This window comes from Peromyscus eremicus, chromosome 2 (assembly GCF_949786415.1).
Source record: "Peromyscus eremicus chromosome 2, PerEre_H2_v1, whole genome shotgun sequence".
NCBI classification, from domain to species: Eukaryota; Metazoa; Chordata; class Mammalia; order Rodentia; family Cricetidae; genus Peromyscus; species Peromyscus eremicus.
The window spans coordinates 90,360,237-90,383,026 of record NC_081417.1 but is presented as its reverse complement, the minus strand read 5'-3'; the positions used below and the strand labels follow the sequence as shown (position 1 = coordinate 90,383,026).

At 37.1% G+C, this 22,790-nt stretch overlaps 1 protein-coding gene across 1 annotated transcript in view; it reads right to left on the bottom strand.

Moving 5' to 3' along the window:
• The window catches only part of Kdm4c (lysine demethylase 4C), a 205,944-nt gene that overhangs the window by 145,648 nt on the left and 37,506 nt on the right, over positions 1-22,790 (bottom strand). The window contains exons 5-6 of the mRNA XM_059254477.1: positions 8,999-9,192; positions 4,023-4,072 (exon numbers count right to left, since the gene is read on the bottom strand). Of these exons, the coding sequence (XP_059110460.1) occupies positions 4,023-4,072; positions 8,999-9,192 (244 nt within the window). The remainder of the gene's footprint in view (positions 1-4,022; positions 4,073-8,998; positions 9,193-22,790) is intronic.

The following is a 22,790-nucleotide window of genomic DNA, read 5'->3' as shown; positions in this document are numbered from 1 at the left end:
CAGGTACAAAGATAACTAGATGATTTTTCTGGCTTAAGCCCTATCCTAATTATATGCTCAAAGTCACAGAAATCTTCATTTCCTTTGATAATTCCTCTCTGATAACTAATAATCTCTTTCTAGATTATTTCTTCCTAAATCTACTGTGAACAAATATGATTATCAAAAAAAGTACTATTAGCTGGGTGTAGTGATGTATACCTTTGAAGTCCACATTTATGAGGCCAAGGAAGTAGGTATATCTGAGTTTGAACTGGTCTATGTAGTGAGACCAGTATCCAAAAGGAGGTAAGGATCAAAATACAATTACACATAGTAAGCTCATTAATAAGAAATTATGGGGAGGGTGAGGATTAGGGATTGTTCCACTACTCTTAACATGTCCCAGCTACTTATTAGACACAAATAAATTCAAGCTGATAGATCACTAACTGCTCTCCACAAAAAGGCATGAAGATAGGTCTATCACTGGACTACTTATTTTTAAAAGACTTATTTTATTTATATATATGTATAAACATAAATATGAATATGAATAAATATATATATATATGAACATTTTGCCTGCATGTGTGTGCCCAGTACCCAAGGAGGTCAGAAGATGGTGTTGGATTTCCTGGAATGGAATTAGAGAAAATTTGTGAACCACAATGTGGGTCTGGAACTCAGGTACCTCTGAAAGAGCAGCAAGTTCTCTTAACCACTAAGCCATCTCTCCAGCACAAACTTCATCTCTTTTTTTTTTTTAAATATTTACAGAAACCCTTAAGATTGACTGTTTATAATTAGGGATATTTATTTATTTATTAATTTTTCAAAGGCAGAAAATTTAAAATGACATTTTTAGACCATCAATAAATGAATGCTTAAGGGAATAATATTTATCACTTTGAAATAATAAAAGTACATCATCTTAATTCAAAGAGAAAGATATGAACACAGGTAATTTTCAAATCTGTTCATGATCAAAATGACTTGCTGCTCATATTACAGCTATGCTTCTCTCCTGTTCTTATGAATGACTTCTCAGAAAATGACAAATTTTGGTATAATTTCAGGAAAGAGAGGGGATGGCTGCTTGTATTCCAGCCATAGAACTTTACTCTCCAGCAAAGGGATGTCTACAAATCAGGGCAAAAGAGTCTACTCCCTGGGCTTCAAGATTGCTAACAGGCCTAAAGTGCACATACATACTCACATATATCTCCAACTGTAACTCATGTGCTCATTTATTAGTCCTTCCTAATAATTACTCTTCTGCCCTCCTTTGTTGAATACTTTGCCCTCTTTTTGTAAATAAGGTGGTAGCTAGATGCAGCTGCTGAAACCTATGATACCAACTACTCAGTAGGTTGAGACCGAAGGATCTCCTAAGTATAGGACATAGAGGCCAGCATGGGAAAACAGTACTAACCTGTCAAACAAAATAAACAAATAATTGAGTAAATGCAAACTTATAAAGTCTTAATTGAAAAGTAACTACCTGTTCAAACCGTAAGTAAGGTGACAGACTATATACTATCACAGGTAAACAAAAGAATCCACTCCCTGATAGTCACTCACATTCCCAAACTTGCTGTACATCATTCTAAATCATGTATCTTTTCTCAATAACTAAAATTTCCACCAGTGCAAGCAAGTCATTCTCAATATTTTTAACTAACAGTATTTTGTTCACAATAAGAGACAAATGGAATATACACTTTCATAAAAAAAAAAAAAAAAAAAATGAGCCGGGCGGTGGTGGCGCACGCCTTTAATCCCAGCACTCAGGAGGCAGAGGCAGGTGGATCTTTGTGAGTTCGAGGCCAGCCTGGTCTACAGAGCAAGATCCAGGAAAAGGCGCAAAGCTACACAGAGAAGCCCTGTCTCAAAAAACCAAAAAAAAAAAAAAAAAGAAAAAGAAAAAAAAATGACATTTCCAGTTTACTTCAATCTGAATTAATTTAATACAACAGCAAAATCATTGTCCTTTTTCTATAACAAGTGAGACTAAGATGTGGATATTTTAAAAACTGAAAATCATTTGATCTGTCATGTTTTATTAAACTTTATACTCCATTATCTTCCAGATTTGAAATTTAACTATATCAAACCAAACAGTGGAAAGAATGCAGTGGCATTACAAGTGAATATAACAAGCAGATAATTGTATACTTTTATTATACCCATGTCCATATAATATTAGGTATAATAAGGGTGTTGCATAAATTAAAAAGCAAGGACTAGGGAGGTAGTTCATCAGGAAAAGTGCTTGTTATACAAGTATCAAGACCAAAGTTCTGATCCCCAGAACCCATGTATGTCGATCAAGTGTTGCAGCCACTCTATAAAAGTGATTCCTGAGTAAGCTAGCTAGCTAGGCTACAAATAGAGGAGGTCTGGGCTCAAGTGAAAGACCCTACCTAATATATAAGGTAGAAAACAATTGAGGAAAAGACTCTCAACACTAACCTCTCATGCATACAAATGTTCCCATACTTAAGCCAACACACACACACACACACACACACACACACACACACACACACACATACACACACACAATTAAAAAATGAGAAAGTAACTGAAAGGCAAATTCAAATTCCTGGCTAGGTTAAATACAGGCCTAACAGCTTTCAGATAAAATATTCATAGGTGTCACAATCAATCAAGATTTATTAGAAATCAAAAATAGATACACTCATGCATAAAAGGTGACTGTTATGATTATGGTATACAGACAAAATAATGGAAAATATCTCTATCTGCTTTTTATTTTATGTATCAGATGTTGCCTTAATCTAGACAGTGTATAATGTTCTATCATATGTACTGCATTGTTTTTATCATTGTAATTATCTGGCTAGTATCTGGTCATCGACACAAATCCTTCACTGTCTTATAGGACTTTTTCATTTGTTTCCTTTCTCAAAATGATATTCTAAAACAGTTTTAGTTTCACGTTCTTGTTCATTCATCAAGTTTTTTGCCCTTACTGATTAAAAAACTGCTCCTTTATCTCCCTGAGATATAATCTATCATAGTTTACATGAGTTTGAGTATGATCCCACACCATGAAGCTGATATTAGCTCCTTTTTAAGTTCTTTGGTGATGAGGTTAATACAAATGTTGAAATAATTATTATAGAGAAGAGAATAGCTCAACATTTAGTTTTAGCACAAAGTACGTTGCCTTATACATTCTGAATTTATGATAATCATCTTATAAATCTCTGCTCTAATCTGTTATGCAGAACAGTATTCAACCTCTTCAGTATTCATGAAAATAGTCCCTAAGTTCAAGCTCACAATTAAAATGCTATCATTACTGTAATAATAAAATACATTAAAAAAAAAACCTGTGGACTGCCGAAATTACAACACTGCTTCTTACAAAGTTGATCCTGTACTATTGCTTCTAACAGTTTCCTATAATTTGGATTAGGGAGAAAAGCTGTAGGTGCCATTAATAATTTCTGTTCAAACTGTCAAGCCAATGAGTTTTTTCAATGTCTTCGATTCATTTTTTAAGTGAAAGTAGGTAACATGGACGGGAAATGTCCTTTGTCATATTAATAAAAGGCAAACTTAACATAACAATAAAACATATATAATGCCTGAGGAGAAGTGGTCTGCTAACTCAAGAGTGAGTCCTGGAGAAAGGCAGAATGCTTGCTACCAGCTATCACTCAAATTCAACTCTACTTGCTAGTACAAATAGTTTATGACCAGCTGGCATCTTTGGGGGACTAGAAAACAAGATAAAGTTCAACATTCTTTAAGAAAGAATTAGGAATAGTCAAAATTGATTGTAATTCTAACTTCCCAATAAAATATTAAGCAGTCAGCTAAAACCCTTATGAAGACTATGTAACAGAAGAAACATCACAAGTTAATATGAAAATAAATAATATTGTTCAATTAGGGCAACATTTAAAAGCCAGTTTGAAGAGAACATACATTAAACAAACACAGTAAATAAACTGCTGAACTACCTCAAAACAGAGCATATAAGGTAAGAAATTGAAAGCAAGTTTTACCTTGGGCTAATCTTTCAAGTCGCTTTCCATGCTCCGGAGGTATAGCATACCTAAAATGTTAAGAATAAATAAGAAAATGTATGTTTATAATATTTTAGATAGTATCTGAAGGATATTTATTCTGAACACCTTCACTTAGAAAAATTTAACACTAAATTGCACTTAGATGAACTGACTAGGAAACAAGAAATCATAAAAGCCTGTACCTTAGACACAGAATGGAAGAAAATAAATATAAACAACTCACTTAAAAGTCCAAGATCAACTGTAATTTAAAAGTCCAAGTGAACAAAGGTTCAAGACTAGTAAACCCTCATCTAAGCCGAGAGACCCTTCACTAATCACAATTTTCCTATGTACTGTACATATTTCTGGGCAGAGACTTTTGTTTGTTTGTAGGCTGGTAAGTTTTGGCATTGTTTCAAAAAAATATTTGTTGCTATCTTTTTGTAATTTTTTTTTATTTAACTTATTGTGTGTGCATGTATATGAATGCACATGTGCATGCACATGTGTACCATGTGTGCATGTGAAGGTCAGAGGACAACGTTCAGGAGTTGGTTCTCTCCTACCAAGTTAGTTTCTAGGGATCAAACTCAGATTTTCAGACTTGGTGGCAAGTACCTTTGGTTGTTGTCTTCTAAATGTAGCTTTTATTTTATTTATTTCATAATTATATAACTTTAAAAATCCTGATTACAATGTTTCTACACTAAAGAACAGAAATATTCATCTAAATTTCCTAGTGCAGTCGCTCTTAAGCTTTCTAATGCTTCAACCATTTTAATACAGTTCCTCATGTAGTGGTGACCCCCAACCATAAAATTTTCCTCATGGGTTTATATCAGGAATGCATTCATAGAAGATAAAAAGAACTGCAGGTATGACCCATTCAAAGTGATCAACTCTTCATAACACCTACAAATGTATACACATACACACACACACACACACACACACACACACACACAATATAGGTATATTATGTCTGCACAAAATGAGCTGGCTGTGGAAAGATATTTATACACCCATATCCCTTTAAACAATTGGCAAGATTAAATTCTCACAATTTCAAATTTAATCATCATTTCACAGAAAAGGCAATTGCACCCATTTGTTGAAAAAAGAAAGGGGAAAGTTAATATTGGTCTATACCAAATCTGATCCTTAATTTACTTCTGGTACATGAATCACTCTTATTAGATATTCTGCTGCCACCCTACCTGGGTGACCTTATTAGCTAATCTTCTAAACATCTGAGTGCACTACTATGGAGAATGATCTGTCTAATTGGGACTGTTTTTCTTTTTAGATTTAGGACAATGTCTTGCTCTATTTCTGAAATCTCTAAAAGACACAACTCCTATTACAGTTATAAATGAATTCAAATTCCTATGATTATGACTGGGTGGCGGTGGCAAATGCATTTAATCCCAGCCCTCAGGAGGCAGAGGCAAGTGGATCTCTCTGTGTTTGAGGCCAGCCTGGTCTACAGAGGTAGCTCCTAGACAGCCAAGGATGCACAAAGAAACCCTGTCATGAAAAACAAAACAAAATTCCTATAATTAATCAAACATTGCTACAGTTCAACATTCTCTAAAATTATTTGCAGTAGTTTCAATGTAAATGACCCATATAATTTCATAGGGAGTGAAACTATTAGGAGGTGTGGCCTTGTTGAAGTAGGTGTGGCCTTTTTGGAGGAAGCATGTCACTTTGCTGGGGAGAGCTTTAAGGCCTTCTATGCTCAAGATAACGCCCATTATCACAGTTCACTTCTTGCTGCCTTCTGATCAAGATGTACCCAGCACTTTGTCTGCCTGCATGCCACAACACTCCTTGTCATGATGATAATGGACTGATCCTCTGAAAGTGTAAGTGAGCCACCCCAATTAAATGTTTTCTATATAAGAGTTGCCATGGTCTCTTCACAGTAATAGAAACCCTAACTAAGACAGAAATTGGTACCAGGGATTGGGGTATTGCTGTGATAGATGACCATGTTGTTTAGGAAAGCAGTGGAATGCTTCAAGCACTGCTTAAGGGCAATACTAAGAGGATCATGGAACACAATGGTGCTGAGAATGATATGAACTGTGGGGTTTCAGAGAAGATGTTATTATATAGCCTACACATTATTGTGATATTTTTGGAGAAGAATGCGGCTGCCTTTTGCCCTTGTCTGAAGAGTCTGCCTAAAGCTAAAGTGAAAAGTTTTAGATTAATGCCCTTGGCAGAGGAAATCTCAAAACAGCCTAGTATAGACTCTGTCTTGTGATTATTAATTGTCAACTATGATGAAGATTTATAATGAAAAGGAGCAAGGTAAGCAAATAAAAATACAAAATGTACAGATAGAGAAAAAGGTACTAGGAAGTAGAACAGAGCTAAATTTTGTGTTCAAGAAGATAAATAGATTAAGAAATGGAATAAAGGGAGTGGTGACCTCAGGGCAAGATCCTACCCAGCTAAATTTCTAACTTGTAAAAAGGATTTAAAGAAAAACTTAAGAGCTGGGTATGTTGGTGCATACCTTTAATCCCAGCACTCAAGAGGCAGAATCTGGCTGATCTCTGACTTTGAGGTCAGTCTGGTCTACAAACCAAGTTTAAGGACAGCCAAGCTTAGGCAGTGGAGGTAAAAATCAAAAATAGAAAGCTGGTAAAGATGGAATTGAACCATGTTCCATGTTCCAGCCCCAGAAAGCAGCAGAACTTGGCAGCTTCAGCCACGTGGTTCTGAATTTAGAGTTAAGTATAAAAGAAACAGGCTATGGAATTTGTGTCCAATAAGGAAAGCCACTGAGGCTAGGCATATGTTAGGGTTGTCCCTCAATGGAGGCCTAAAGAGGCCACTGCATGAAGCTGTGAAGTTGAAGCCTTGATTGCTTTGGAGAACCCAAGATGTTAGACATGCCAGAGTTGTGGGATACCTGCCCAAGAAAGCTGATAACAGGGAGTGCAACCAGCCCAAGAGAAAGAAGTGTGCTGCAGTCAACAAAGCTGAAAGGAGCTGAGATATCTGAGGAGTGTTTTGACATCAGACACGAAGATGCAGAGTTTAGAATTTGCCCAGCTGATTTTCGTCTTGCTTTAGTATATTATTTCCTCACTATGCTCCCTTCCCTCTGTTTTGGGATGGTGATGCATATCCTGTGCCATTATATGTTGGAAGTCTGTGATCCGTGTTTTGATTTTGATTTACAATTAAAAGAATGTATAAATCTCAGAAGAGACTTTGAACTTTGGACTTTAAAATACTGTTAGGACTGTGACAGACTGTGGCAACTTTTGAAGTTGGACTAAATGCATTTTGCACTATGATACTGTTACAAGCTTATGGGGACTAGAAAGTGGAATGTGGTAGTTTGAATGTAACTGGCCTCCAAAATCTCACAGAGAATGGAACTATTAGGAGGTGTGGCCTTGTTAAAGTAGGTGTGGCCTTGTTAGAAGTATGTCACTGTGGAGGCAGGCTTTGAGGTCTCCTATGCTCAAGATACTGCCCAGTCCACTTACCACTGCATTCTGATCAAGATGTACCCAGCACCATATCTGCCTGCATATCACCATGCTCACCACGACAATGACAATGAACTGAACCTCTGAAAATATAAGTGAGCCACTCCAATTAAATGATTTCCTTAAAAGAGTTATTACTGTCATGGTATCTCTTCACAACAATAGAAATCCTAACTAAGACATCATTAAAGTGTAAAAATTTCCTTCCAGCCATTGTCCACAAAGAAAAAATGAAATGTTGCCCAAGCAAAGCTAAATCTTCATATTGATAGTAACCCTCTGGTAACATTCAGCAAAGTACAAGGTAACAATGAATTCTGGAAGACATTTTCACTGCCCTGCTATAAAAACTATTGACAACAGCTATGCTTACATGAAAAAAATGTGTCTCCCTAAGGAGGAACACTGATTAGATATTATGGGTACAATTGCCTTTAAAGTTATCAGTGATTAGATATTGCATAGCACATTTTCATTTTATATCAATATCTTTACTAATTCTAAATTTTTTCTTACTTTCAAGATCAAGGAAACAGCATCCCTTCTAAGCAGTACTTTGTGTGATTTACTTTAAAAAAATGGAAATTTTATTTGAAATACTTTGAGGCTTTTCTTGTTTATGATGATGTTAGCTGTGGTTTTTCCTGTATATTGTCTTCATTATGTTGAGAGACATCCCCTATATCTCTATTTTCTGCAGAACTTTAATCATAAAGAGATGATAGATTTTGTTTGAGGCCTTTACTACATTTAATCAGATGATCATGTGGTTTCTAACATTTACTCTATGTGTGTGAGGCAGAAATAATCACTGGAAGTCTATGGCCCATGTAATTTATACAGTAAGTTCAGGCCAGCCAGGATCTATAGCAAAAGTACATATCAAACCAGTTTGGAAGCTCACACTTGTAATCCCAGTACTCAGGCAACTAAAATAGGAGGATTACTATGAGTTCAGGGCCACCCTGAGGTGAGACATGAGACCCCATCTTAATAAATATATACACCATATATCAACTCAAGTGTGTTGCCATTCCTACCAAACTATTTCCTATAAAGTGCTAATAGGCCCCCTGTCCTGGCACACACACCCAAACGAGGCTGTCACTAAGAGGAAGCTGAACCAACAGATCAAGATTCTTAAATCTCTATATCCAAGAAGTCAAGTTTTTAATGACTGTCTCACACATAATCTCTAACAAATGCTCAAAGAAGTAAAGGTGCTTCACAAAGTATTTGACATGAAGATTGTATTAATTCATAGCACACAAAATGCCCACAGGAAACCACTGGACTTAAAGTTTCTACTCAAAAATATGAAAAGAAAAAAAATGATTATATGATTACAGTCCAAAAGTTCCTTACACTCTATCAAAGAAGTAATTCTCTTCAATAATGCACAACACTCAATGCCTCATAACTCTAAAGGATGTAAATATTAAACAAGTGACTTACCAAGACTTAGGCTCCCCAAAGTGGAGATAATTAATACTGTAGAGATCCATGTCTTCAGTGTGCCATGCAAATGTCGTTTTCCACATTCCAAAATAGAGATAAGGGGTATTTACACCCTCAATAGAAATACCACACTCTTCTTCAACCACATCCAAGACTGTATTTAGACGAGCTATATTCCATTCATCCACACCCTAGATAGAGGCAAAACAGGGAGAGAGAGCGCAAAATCAATGTTAGTAAATGAAAAATAGCATTTATTAATCAAATAGCCACTTGTCGGGTACTGTTATTATATTTTATTTCTTAAAAATGGAAAATATAGCACTTATTTGAAAGTAACAGGCAAATACTCATTAAAATTATTCCAAAATTACTATAAACATATTGCATTTCTATATAATTATCAGGGTAAAATTACATCCAATAACTGCATGATTCTCAAGGAAAATTAAAGGTAAGGATGTACTTCCTACTTGGTGCTACCCAAGAAAGAAAAATAACCATCTTTACAGCAGATAACCTGGGATATGATGCTAATATTTGGCATGTACTTAATCTGGGAGCTGAAGTTTTTGTTTGTTTCTTGTTTGCACATTAGTTACGAGGGCCTATCTTAGGAAATCAATAGCAAAAGCTATCTTCTGACAGCCCTCCTCCAGTCATGTCCATTTTACTGTAGTATGTGATCCACTGTGTCCTATAAATTTCATGCTATTGGAAAAATTCACATTTTTCCAAACCATAGACCCTGTGCTGAGTAGTTCTCAATAAATAATAACAGCATATACATACTGCCAAGAAAATTTAAATACATAATTTCATCTGTAAATAACCCATCTAAATTATGATAAAATTGCTGGAATAGTTTAGTTTTGTTTAACCCCAGATAGTCGGTAGTATTGGAGAGAAATGGTTATAATTATTGGCATAAAAGTAAAAGGGATTTTGTTGTGTTATTGTTTGTTTCTTTTTGTTAAAAGTGGCTGGAACGGTAGTAAATGCCTATAGTTTTGGAACCTTGGGAATTAGAGCCAGGAGGATTAAAGACTTCAGCTCAGCTCCATAGCTAATTTAAGGCCAGCTCAGGCTACATTAAGACCTTGTCTCCAAAAAATAAGACTACTAAAAATGTTAAAGAAGTAGGAAAAGATTCTGATTTTAAGAGAATTACCAATCAATAATTAATTTACTATAATTTACAGCTGTTTAGGATGTTTTAGCAAACCAGATTGTCTTCCCTACATACTTTCCTCATAGTTAAATTCTATGGCACATATAAATTGGGCACATCCTTTTAGATTTACAGGGCATCTATAATGCTGTTGAATCCATTTCAACCTCCACATATTGCTATAACAGAGGGGCATTAAATCTTCTATGTGAACTAAAAAGGCCCTCTCTAATACATATCACAGTGGCCTTACAGATGACCACTAATACTAATATCATTTCCCTTTTACAGTAAAAACCTTTAGGGTTGTTTCTGTTTTTATTTTAATCTTTAAATAATTATAATAATTTAATTAATAAACTAATTCCATTTTCTAACACTTTGGGGTAAGGAAAAATATTGATGAAGCAGTAAAAAAAGAAGTCATTCAAACATCAAACTCCTCCTGTCTACAACTGAAGCCCTATTTTAGCCCATCTTCAGTTCTTTTTGACTTCGCCAACTCACTGAACCTCTCTTCGAGGGACCCACAGCTGCCAGACTAGGCTGAAACTCGTGTAGGGGAATTAGCTTCTCCTTCATGTCCTCCATTCTGGTCTCCCAAAACTTATTTTTAGTCCTGCTGCCACCTGCTAGCCTGAGCCCCACCTTCCAGACCATCTACATTCCCCTGGGACTTGGCCTCAGGACACCCCAAGTTCTTCCTATAGTGTCACCTTTAAGCCCTTTTTTCTAGCTCATCTTTTGTGACTACTTGATGATCTGCAAAACAGCTCTCTACCATGGACCCCACAAGCACCACCCTTGGCTACAACATCATCATTTCGACAAACTGGCTGCCTACAGAATGGCAAAATATTTTTACCAACTACATCTCCAGTAGAGGTCTAATATGCAAAATACATAAGAACAGATGCGAGAGACCATTTCCAAGACTTCTGATACAGTAGTGCCTTTGTAGCTGGAGACCCTCTGTAAATTAGATTCTCATGACTCTGAGAGCAAGTGTTATGAGATTACACATTGAGAGTTGACAAACAGAATACTGCAAGACTATGGGGGAGGGGTGGAATAGCTGAATCAGATCTAAACAACATTCAGTAAATCGGTAATCTGGTCGAAACCAAAGTATATAAAATGCAACATTCACATAAATGCCAAAGGCTACATAGGGATAGTAAGAGAATTTACAAAGAGATGCCCAGAAAAAGTTCAGAGGTGTAACCCTATCTACAACTTCATCTAGGAACTACGGACATCCAAAATTACCCACACATCAGAACAGCATCAGTAATCCAAACAGCCAAAGTTAGATCCAGTAAGAAGAGCATGACCCATCACAGAAGACCCCCCAGAAGCAAGGAGAAAGCCAAGTATACTGAAGCCAAAAATCAAGCAGGCAGGCTAGTCAGTTTCCTTAAATTGCATCCCCTCCAGGCTCTCTCTTCCTCTGTATTTATCCCCTGTGTTTAATACCCCAATATCATTTTATCAAGCCACCTCAGGCTCATTCTATTCTTGCTCTATATTACCTTTTCTTTCTTCTCTCTTTTTTGTTTTGTTTTTTACTTTTTTCTCTCTCCTTGTTGTTTCCTTTTGCTTTTTACTCTCCCAACAAACTTCCCCTGTCCCACAGCCCCTGAAAAATGGGACAGTCCTACACTATCAGATAGCATATCTTTACTTCTCTCGACAGTCTGTCATCAGTCAAACATCTCCCATCCTGTGACATCTGCTGCAATCCCTTTGCCTATTTATTTCTTCCTCCTCTGTTTGGTTTCTATCATCCCAAAGCTAATCACTAGTCCTATTAGTGTTTTTTCCTTCTTTGTCTTTTGTTCTTATTTCCATTCATGCTCATAATAATTAATACACTAGTACACACAGAACTACCAGTGTCGCTTTAGTCCATGAAGTGATTAGTACTTAAGGGGTGACTTTGTATAATCCAATATGACTCCATTTCATAACGAATCTACCCATGAATAATGACTGTTGTTGCAGAGAAGAGCTATGAATAGACCTGAATGGCCTGATACACATCTAACAGAAGAAAACAATACCAAAAAGCTGCTACAACCTAATTCCCACATTACAAATACTGTAGGGGGGGGGGGGAGATTAAACTAACTCCTGGTCTGCCATGCAAGTCCCATTACAAAACACAGTTAACACAAAAAACAAGGCTGCAGGTAGACTGCTCTAACATCTATCAATTCCAGAGCAAGGTCCTCTGATAAAAGATCAGACAGCCGGGCGTTGGTGGCGCACGCCTTTAATCCCAGCACTCGGGAGGCAGAGCCAGGCGGATCTCTGTGAGTCTGAGGCCAGCCTGGGCTACCAAGTGAGTCCCAGGAAAGGCGCAAAGCTACACAGAGAAACCCTGTCTCAAAAAACCAAAAAAAAAAAAAAAAAAAAAAAAAAACAGACAAAATTCTACAATGATAAGTATGTTTATAGAAATGGAGGATGATATGAATAAATTCCAAGGAAACAAAGACAACTGAATAAAACAGGGAAGCCAACACAGGATATGAGAATGGAATTCAATAAAGGCAAGTATTGAAGAACCGTCAAATGAAATGATGGTGGAAATAAAAAATTCAGTAAAGTCAAATGAAAACTTTTTAATAGAAAATAGATAAATTGGTACACTGAAAGAAAACAATAAATTTTTAAAAACATGAACAGAACAGGGAAACTTTTTGAGACATTCTTGATAGCACACTTGCCTAGCATGTATAAAGTCCTAGGTCCAATCCTCAGAAATTTGAAGTGGAAGAAAGGAAAAAGACAAAAATCAATGAATTACAGGCATGAAACTAAGAAGAGAATTTATTACAAAGAAATGGAAAATATTTTGAAGATAATTGTAGAAAAAAAAAATTTCCCAAACCTAGGGAAACATGGACTTATCCACATATAAAAGGCATTTAAAAAAACAATTGGAAAAAGAAAAGAAACCCCCATGTCATACTATAGTTAAAACAGTAAATACACAGAACAAAGAAGTGTATAAAGAGCTATAAATAGAAAACCATCAAGTCACAAAAAAGGACAGGCCATCAGAATAACAAAATAATCCCTCAACTGAAACTGTAAAAGCTAGAGGGGCATAGAAAATGCATTGCACATTCTGGAATACCACAAGTACCAACCCAGGCTACAATACCTAGCAAATCTGTCTATCATGACTGGGGGAGAAATTAAAATAGTTCACAATAAAAACAGGCAAAAAGATTAATGAACATCAAGCCAGCTCTACAGAGGATACAAGAAGAAATTCTTCAGAGTCAAGAAAGTGATAAACACAACCAATAGAGATATACAAAAGCTACAGGAGGAGAAAGATAATACATTTGTTAAACAAAGAATCATTAGCAAAACAGCAAACACTACAAAATCAACAAAAGGAACACAGTTTTCCATAATAATTCTGAATATTAATTAGTCTCAATTCCCCAGTCAAAAGATAGACTAGCTAGCAGACTTTACTGGGAAAAACAAAACAAAACAGGATCCATCTATTTGTCACTGGAAGAACAAGAAACAACAGACATGACTTAACAGTGATTAAAAAGTCATTCTTGGAATGTAAATATGAAATAAGAAGAAATCTCCATTTAAATGCCTAACAAAAGTAGTCCAGAGAGATAAGAGAACTCATTTCATGCTTGTGAAAGAAACAATCTATCAAGGACATTATAATTCTAAACATAACGCATTTGATAAAATACTAGTAGGTATAAAGGTAAAGATTAACCTTAACACAGTAATACTGCATGATTTCACTACCAGTAGCTCTTATTGATAAACAGTTCATTCCAAGAAAAAACAGAGAAGTAGAGGATTTAAATGGCATCATAAACCAAATGGATTTAACAGACATCTATGGAACATGCCATCCAAACACTGCAGAAAACACATTTGTCTCAGGATTACATGGAATTTTCTTTAAAATAGATCATATATTAGGATACAAAGCCTCTCAACAAATACAGGAAAACTAAAATAACTTCTTGTATTCTGACTACAATAGAATACAGCTAGAAATCAATTGCAAGAAAAAAACAAAGAAAACTCAGAAAGCCATGGATATTAGACAACACACTACTCGATGAAATGGAGCCACTAAGGAAATCAAGAAAATTTAAAAAACAAAACAAAAACCTAGATAGAATTAGATGAAAATGAAGATACAACATACGAAAATATCTCTAAAAATGTGCATCATCCCTAGCTATTATGAAAATGCAAAAATCAATACCACTTTATGATTTCATCTTATACTACTCAGAATGGCAAACAATCAGTGAAACAGATAACAAATGTTAATGGGGTGTGGGGAAAAGGGGACCCTCATTCACTGTTAGTGGGATTTCGAACTGGGGCAGTCACTAATTCTTAAAAGGCTGAAAAATAAATCTACCATATGATCCAGACAAACCATTTCTTAACATATGTCCAAAGGACGAGACATCATACTCCACCAATTTCTGCTCAGCCATGTTCACTGCTGCTCTATTCATAACAGCTAAGAAGAGGAAATTACCTAAGTGTTCTACAACCAATGAATGGATAATGAAAATGTGGTACATATGCACTATGGAATACTATTCAGTGGTAAAGAAAAACAAAATCATAAACTCTTCAGGCAAATGGATGGAACTAGAAAAAATATATTAAGTGAAGTAATGCAAACACAAAAAGACGAATGTCACAATTTTCCTTATTGAAGGTTCCTGGCTCCAAAACTTTAGAAATGACTACATAAGGAAACCAGTAAAGTAAAAAGGCACCATTGTCAGGATACAGGAGTTGGAGTGCAATAAAGAAAGGAATAGCAAAATACAAGTAATCTGATCAGGGAAATAGGGAAAGTGTAGGCTCCTTAAGGAATAGGAGGTAGGTAAATACAGAAGAAGGTGGGTAGAGGGTAAAGGGGAATGGCATGATACACATGATCAGATAGGGCAAATAGGAAAGATGGGGCACCTTGAGGAAAGGGGATGAAGGTTAATACAGAAGATGGAGAGAGGGAGGTAAAATAACAATTTGGCTGAAAAAGCCACAAGATACCATACTACTAACTTATCGAGAATAAAATCCTATAACATACATAATTCAATGTATAAATTATATAATTTTAATGAGCTTTTCTCTTCTGGGCTGATGGCATTCCCTTCAAAGGTCAAAGACTACCTGAGAAAAACCCCAATACCAGACATGAGTAACTTTCTTTTGTGTTCTTGGCCAGGACTATCTAAGAGACTCCTAAAACATACAGCCTATTGCTTTTGCCCTTAGTTGCCCCATAGGAGTGGAAGGTAAGTCCCTACTGATGAAACACCATGCAGTCACTGCCAGAGGCCCCTGAGCTGGAACTGACCTGAATGCCTCCTCCCTGAGGACAAGCTTGCATGGTACCAGAATGGAGCATGCAAGCTTCCAAAGGAGGGAAGCAATCAACAGTCCTACCCAGCTATGATACATATGAATCACATCAATGACCAGCATGGCATAAGAACCCTGCAGGTGCAATAGTACAACACATGCCTTAGTAGTAACCAACTGCTCTCTAATTTGACTTAACATCCACTAAATAAGAGGGAAACCAGGCTTGGTACTAGAAACCATTACTCAGTGCTAGTGAAATCACGGTCATAGGAGGAGAATCTACAACTAATAATTTACTAGACCAACATAATTCCCAATTATAATCTATAAATATTTGTCTTTATGCCCACAGATAAGTATAGTCTTTACTCTTTAATGAGGAAACTTACCTGTGCAACTGAAGAAACACTATATACTACAAGCATCAAAATAAAAATTTGTGGAGCCCAGTACCAATGGATACATCTATAAAACAATCTTACAACCAAGACTCAGGAAACACTGCAGAAGAGGGGCAGAAAGACTGTAAGAGCCAAAGGACCAGGGACACTGCTCTGAGATTATTTCCCCTAGCAACATAAGAAGCTATACCCATAAATTCTGACCAACATGACTGCCCAAACATGAGCTGAAGAAGGACACTAACATACATGCAGAGCTGGATGGGAAGAAGCAAAGCTCAACTCTACACAAAGAACTACAGGCAACTGAGAAAAGCTGAGAATGGGATGGGTGACCATCCACAGCAAAGAGCACACCAATTGGTTGCTCAGTGCCAACAGTCAGCCCTGGAAACTTACACTATGGTGATATTGTGTTCCCCAATATATCGTGCACCCTAATAAATTTATCTGGGGTCAGAGAACAGAACAGCCACTAGATAGACATAGAGGCCAGAAAATGGTGGCACTCACACCTTTAATCCTATCACTTGGGAGGCAAAGATTCATCAGGATCTCTGTGAGTTTAAAGCCACACTGGAAACAGCCAGGCATGGTGATTCATGCCTTTAATCCAAGGAAGTGATGGCAGAAAGCAGAAAAGGATATAAGGCATGAAAACCAGGAACTAGAGCTGGTTAAGCTTTTAGGCTTTTGAGCAACAGTTCAGCTGAGATCCATTCAGAAGAGGACACACAGGCTCCCAGTCTGAGGAAACAGGATCAGCTGAGGAATTGGCAAGGTGAGGAAGCTGTGGCTTATTCTGCTTCTCTGATCTTCTAGCGTTCATCCCAATACCTGGCTCCAGGTTTGTTTTCATTAATAAGACTTTTTAAGATTAGTGCTACATTACACACAAGTAACATTATATGGACTCAAATGGTTATATTAAAAATATAAATGTATATAAAAATACATATATGTATACAGTAACAATTGAAAAAAAAAGAGGCCAAGAATTTGAAGAAGAAGAAAAGCAAGGGGTGTATGGGAGGGATTGATTGGGGGAAAGACAGAAAAGGGGAAAAAGCTGTTATTAATATACAATCAATGAAAAGAAACACAGAAAAGAAAGAAGAAACTGAGGGAAACACTAGCAATGAAAGGTCTTCCAATGCTTATAGAACAGAAAATATAATATTGTGAAATGCTGTCTATATATTCAATATAATCCCCATCAAAATTTCAATACCATAATTCACAGTATGAAAAAAAAATGTTAAAATGTGTATGGATGCATAAAAAAAAAAGAGAGAGCCAAAAAGAGTAATGCCCCAGGTATCAGCATATCTGATTTCAAGTAAAACACACGAAAGCTAATTTAAAAAAGCATCAGTGCATCAGTATCATGCTACTATAAAAGCAGGCAGGTAAATAAATGGAATAAAACAAAGAAGCCAGATATAAACCCAAACAACCATAGCTATATGATTTTTCACAAAGACATGGATAATATACTCAGAAGAAAAGTCAGCATCTGAGCTGGGGCAATGGGTCAGTGGTTAAGAGTGACTACTGTTCTTCCAGAGGGCCCAGGTTTGGTTCACAGACACACACATACACAGAGAGAGAGACACAGAGACAGAGAGAGAGAATGAATATGATACAGATAAAGAAAATGAAATAACAGCATCTTCACAAATGGTGTCAAGAAAACCATATATGTAGAAAATTGAAACTAGAGCTTTTGTCACCCCACAACAAAAAAGAACTCCAAACAGATCGAAACCATTAACATAAGACCTGAACCTCTATAGTTTCTAAAGCAGCATTTCTTAGCCTGTGGGTCACAACCACTTTGGGGTCAAATGGCCCTTTCACAGGAATTGAATATCAGATATTTACATTACAATTCATAACAGTAGCAAAATTACAGTTATGAAGTAGTAATGAAATAATTGTATGGTTGGGGGGGGTCACCACAACATGAAGAACTATATTAAAGGGTGGCAGCATTAAGAAGGTTGAGAACCACTGTTCTAGAGGAAAAATATTTTGAGATATTGAGGCATAGCTGAGGACTTTCTTAGTAGGACTCTAGTGGCTTAGGAAATAAGACCAAAAATCAACAAATGAAAAAATCCAAAGGATTTATACTGCAACAGTAACTGTTGAGTAAAGAGGCTTCTTGAAAGGATGAGAAAGTATTTGTGAGCCACACATTTGACATAGGATTAATAGGAACAGCACCCGCTACACACACACACACACACACACACACACACACACACACACACACACCCCAAATGAACATCAAGACAACCATAATCCAAAAATTGAAAGAATTCTCAAAAGAAGATCTACAAATGGATAATACATATTTTAAAGAGGCTCAACCCCATTAGTCATCAGGGAACTACTAGAGGTTTGAGATTCAACCTAACCTCAGTCAGAATGATTATCAAGAAACCAAATGTCAACAAATACTGGCAAGTGGGGAAAGGAGAACCCTGAGTTATTTTAGTGGTAGTGTAAAGTGGTGTATCCACCATACAAATCAGTGTGGAGTTTTCTCACAAAAGTATCAATAAAGAACTAACATATGACTCAGCTATACCACTCCTAGGCTTACACCCCTAAGAGTTTGTATCCTACTATAGAATGTAGTAGAATATTATTTTAAGGTCTGTTACTTTTGCTTATGTTGTTTGTTTAACTCTGTGAAGCTGTGTTACTGCGCCTGTGTAAAACACCTGATGGTCTAATAAAGAACTGGCCAACAGAAAGGTAGGAGAAAAGATAGGCAGGGCTGGCAGGCAGAGAGAATATATATATGGAGAAATCTGGCAGGAAAGAAGTAGTAGCCAGAGAAAGAGAAGGACATCAGGGGCTAGCTACACAGCAAGACACAGAGTAAGAGTAAGATTTACAGAAGTAAGAGAATGGGAAAAGCCCAAAGACAAAAGGTAGATGGGGTAATTTAAACTTAAGAAAAATTGGCTAGAAATGAAGCCAAGCTAAGGCCAGGGATTCATAAGTAATAATAAGTGTGGAGATATTTTATTTGTGCTTTGATCAATAAAGCTTGCCAGGAGATCAGGGGGGAAAGGCCAGCCTTAATTCCAATCACTTAGGTAGGGTCTCCATGTGTTCAAGGCCATACTAGGGAACAGAGCCAAGCATGGTGACAACATGCCTTTAATCCCAGTACCAACCATAGAGACCTGGAGGTCTGTACACATAGGCAGTGACAAGAAAGTGAAGTAGCTAGGCTAAGAGCCAATGAGAGGGCAGAAAAGCAAGGCATATAAAGGCATAGGTAGACAAGAAGTAGCAGGCATTTGAAAGCTGCAGAGTTGGTGAGATAAGGTTGGCTTGTGGCTTTCCCTATTTCCCTGATCTCTAAGGCTTTCACCCCTATACTTGGCTCTGTGCTTTTTATTTAATGAGACCATTTAGAAATTTGTCTACAAATAAGCCTTCCTGTGTGAATTTATTTGGGAGCTGGGTGGTGGGCCCCCCAAAAAGAACAAAAACAAACAATAGAGACACCAACACCAACATGTTCATTGATTTTTATTCACAACAGCTGTGTGGGTAAGAAAATGTGATCCATATACACAAACAGAGATTTTATTCAGCTATAAAGAAAAATGGAGTTCTGAAACTTTTAGGAAAAAAGAATAGAATTGGAAAATAGACTGAGTGAGTTAACCCTATGTATGTTTTCTCTCATCCAGAGACACTGATTTCAGTTTTTTGGATTTGTCTATTTGTCCCTGTAGAAGCAGGAGGTTAGAATGTGACCATTGGCAGTAGTGGAAGTTAGAACAGACATTAAGAAGTGGGGAATAAGCCGAGCGATGGTGGCGCACGCCTTTAATCCCAGCACTTGGGAGGCAGAGGCAGGTGGATCACTGTGAGTTCAAGACCAGCCTGGTCTACAGAGTGAGTTCCAGGACAGCCAAGGCTACACAGAGAAACCCTGTCCCAAAAAAAAAAAACAAAAAAAAAGAAAGAAAAAAGAAATGGGGAATAGTAGAATATATGTAATTTGAAAGTACAAGGAAAGAGAATATTACAGGTTCAAGCAGAAATGGGAGTGGGAGAGGTTGGGAAGTAGATGGAGAAGAGGGAAGATTAACTAAAACTAAGGATTAATGAAAATGCCATGCAAGTTAATTTTTTAGCTGGCTTTTTTTTTTAAATGTGCATTGATATTTTGCCTGCAATTATGTTTGGGTGAGGGTGTCAGATCTCCTGAAACTGGAATTACAGTTGTGAGCTGTCATGTGGTGCTCACACAACAATCTTGCTGGCCACCGAAAAATATATTATGATAAGCAATTATTCCTTTCTTTTGAACAATTTTGGCTTTGTGGCATTTAAACTTACAACTTTGGTAGCTTAGAGAACTTCATTCACCACATGGTGTTCTTGGACATGAATTTCCTGCCTCAGCCTTGCAAGAACTGAGATTAGCCAGACAGTGGTGGCGCACAACTTTAATCCCAGCACTCTGGAAGCAGAGCCAAGAGGATCTCTATGAGTTCGAGGCCAGCCTGGGCTACAGAGTGAGTTCCAGGAAAGGTGCAAAACTACACAGAGAAACCCTGTCTTGAAAAACAAAACAAACAAACAAAAAAACAGGATTATAAGAGCATGGATGCAGAACTTCTATTAGTTTGAAGCAGACTAGGCTTCATAGTAATTTTGGCCTGCCTCAGCTACAGCGATCCTCTCAAAAAAAAAAAGGTAAACAAAACAAAAAGTTGGCATAGAGGCACATACCTATAGCTCCATCCCTGGGGAAACCAATACAGGAGGATCACCACACATTTGAGGCCAGGCTGGAATACACAGCAAGTTCTAGGTCACTCAGGGCTTCAGGGTGAGAACCTGACTTAAAAAGAGGGGTGGAGGAGGAGAGGAGGTACAAGGGAAAAGAGGAAGAAAGGGAGGGACGGGAAGGAAAGAAAGAACAGGAGGAGACTGGAGAGGGGGACAAAAGAAAGGACAACAGGAGGAAAGAGAAAAAAGGAGAGAGAAAAAAAGGTAAGAGAAGAGAAGGAGGAAGGGGAAGGGAAGTAGAAGCAGAATGGGAAAAAAAATCCCACAAAGAGCCAATAGACCTGGGAGAGGGGAGTATCATAATGCAATAAAAAACACAAGTTAGCACAAGGTAGCACACACCTTTAATCCCAGCACTTGGGAGGCAGAGGTAGGCAGATCACTGTGAGTTCTAGGCCAGCTTGGTCTATAGAGCAGATCCAGGACAGCCAGGGCTGTTACAGAGAAACCCTGTCTCAAAAACAAACAAACAAAAATCACAAGACACTACATGTGTACCTAACAGAACAGCTAAAATCTACAGAACAAGGAAGAGGAAAAACTCAAACACTGCTCCAAGAAGGGTGACTATAAACTGCAAAGTTTTCTTCTAAAGCCAGTCATGTGTTTATCTATACACCAACAGAAAGGTATGCTTCTATACCTTAGGAAACATGTACAGAACATTCATAGAAGCCTTGTTCATAAAAAAACAAAAATAGAAGCAACCCAAATGACTATTAACAAGAAGACAAACTATCTCATTCACAAAGTCAAATCACATACAGCCATTAAAATTAGTGAACTATAGCTACAAACAATACAGAAAAGCTTGGAAATGAAACAAAGAGGGTTGGTTAGTCCAATTCAGCTATAATCCCAGAACTGAGGGTGGGCATGTGAGAGGGCACAGGCAGAAGTATGATTTCAAGGCCAGTCTGGCTACTTGGCAACAAACCGTTAAAAGGGAGAAATGAAAAGAGAGAGGAAAGACAAAAAGAAAGAATATACAGTAAATGATCCTAACTGTATAAAGCTCAGAAACGGGCCACAATGAATTATATTGTTATAAGAAAAGAAAAAAGGTGTTACTATAACGTCAGAACAATAGTTTTCACTGGAGGAAGCTGGTGCCTATAACAGGTAATGCATGCATAGAGGGGACAGGGTGCTGATAACATTCTTCCTGGAAGTCAGAAAAGTTGTTTCTGACAAAGATGTTCATGTACAACAAGTTGTAAAGACGTTTTAAATTTGTGTTTTGTGTACTGTGCTGACTAGTCTTATGTCAACTTGACACAAACTAGAGTTATCTGAAAGGAGGGAACTTCAATTGAGAAAATGCTTCCATAAGATCCAGCTGTAAGGTATTTTCTTAATTAGTGATTGATGCGGGAGGACCCAGCCCATTGTGTGTGATGTTATTCCTGGGCTGGTGGTCCTGGGTTCTATAAGAAAGCAGGCTGAACAAGCCATGGGGAGCAAGCCAGTAGGCGGCACCCTTCCATAACCTCTACATCAGCTCTTGCCTCCAGGTACCTGTCTGAATTTCTTTCCTGACTTCCTTCAATAATGAACAGCAATATGGGAAAGGTAAGCCAAAGAAACCCTTTCCTCCCCAACTTGCTTTTTAGTCATGGTGTTTTGTCACAATACAAACCCTAACTAAGACATGGGCTTTTTAACTTGTTTTACTTTTCAAAATAAAAATATTTAAAATAATATAACAACAAAATTAAGGCAAGGGTTAGCAATAGAGGTCAATGCACTGAGTGAGTACAAGGAAGATTGTTAAGGAACAGAACATTTACCAAGGGAACACCCTAAAACTCACTCACTTATTAACTATATAGTGAAATTCATTCTTCCTCTATTTATTTATGTATTTGTTTATTTTTTTACAGTCCAGAGAATTGAACTGCCCTAAAGGAATTCATCACTTTACCCTATATATAGGGGTAGGGGAATTACTATAAATAACATTAGAGAAATTCTGGTGACCTCAATATGA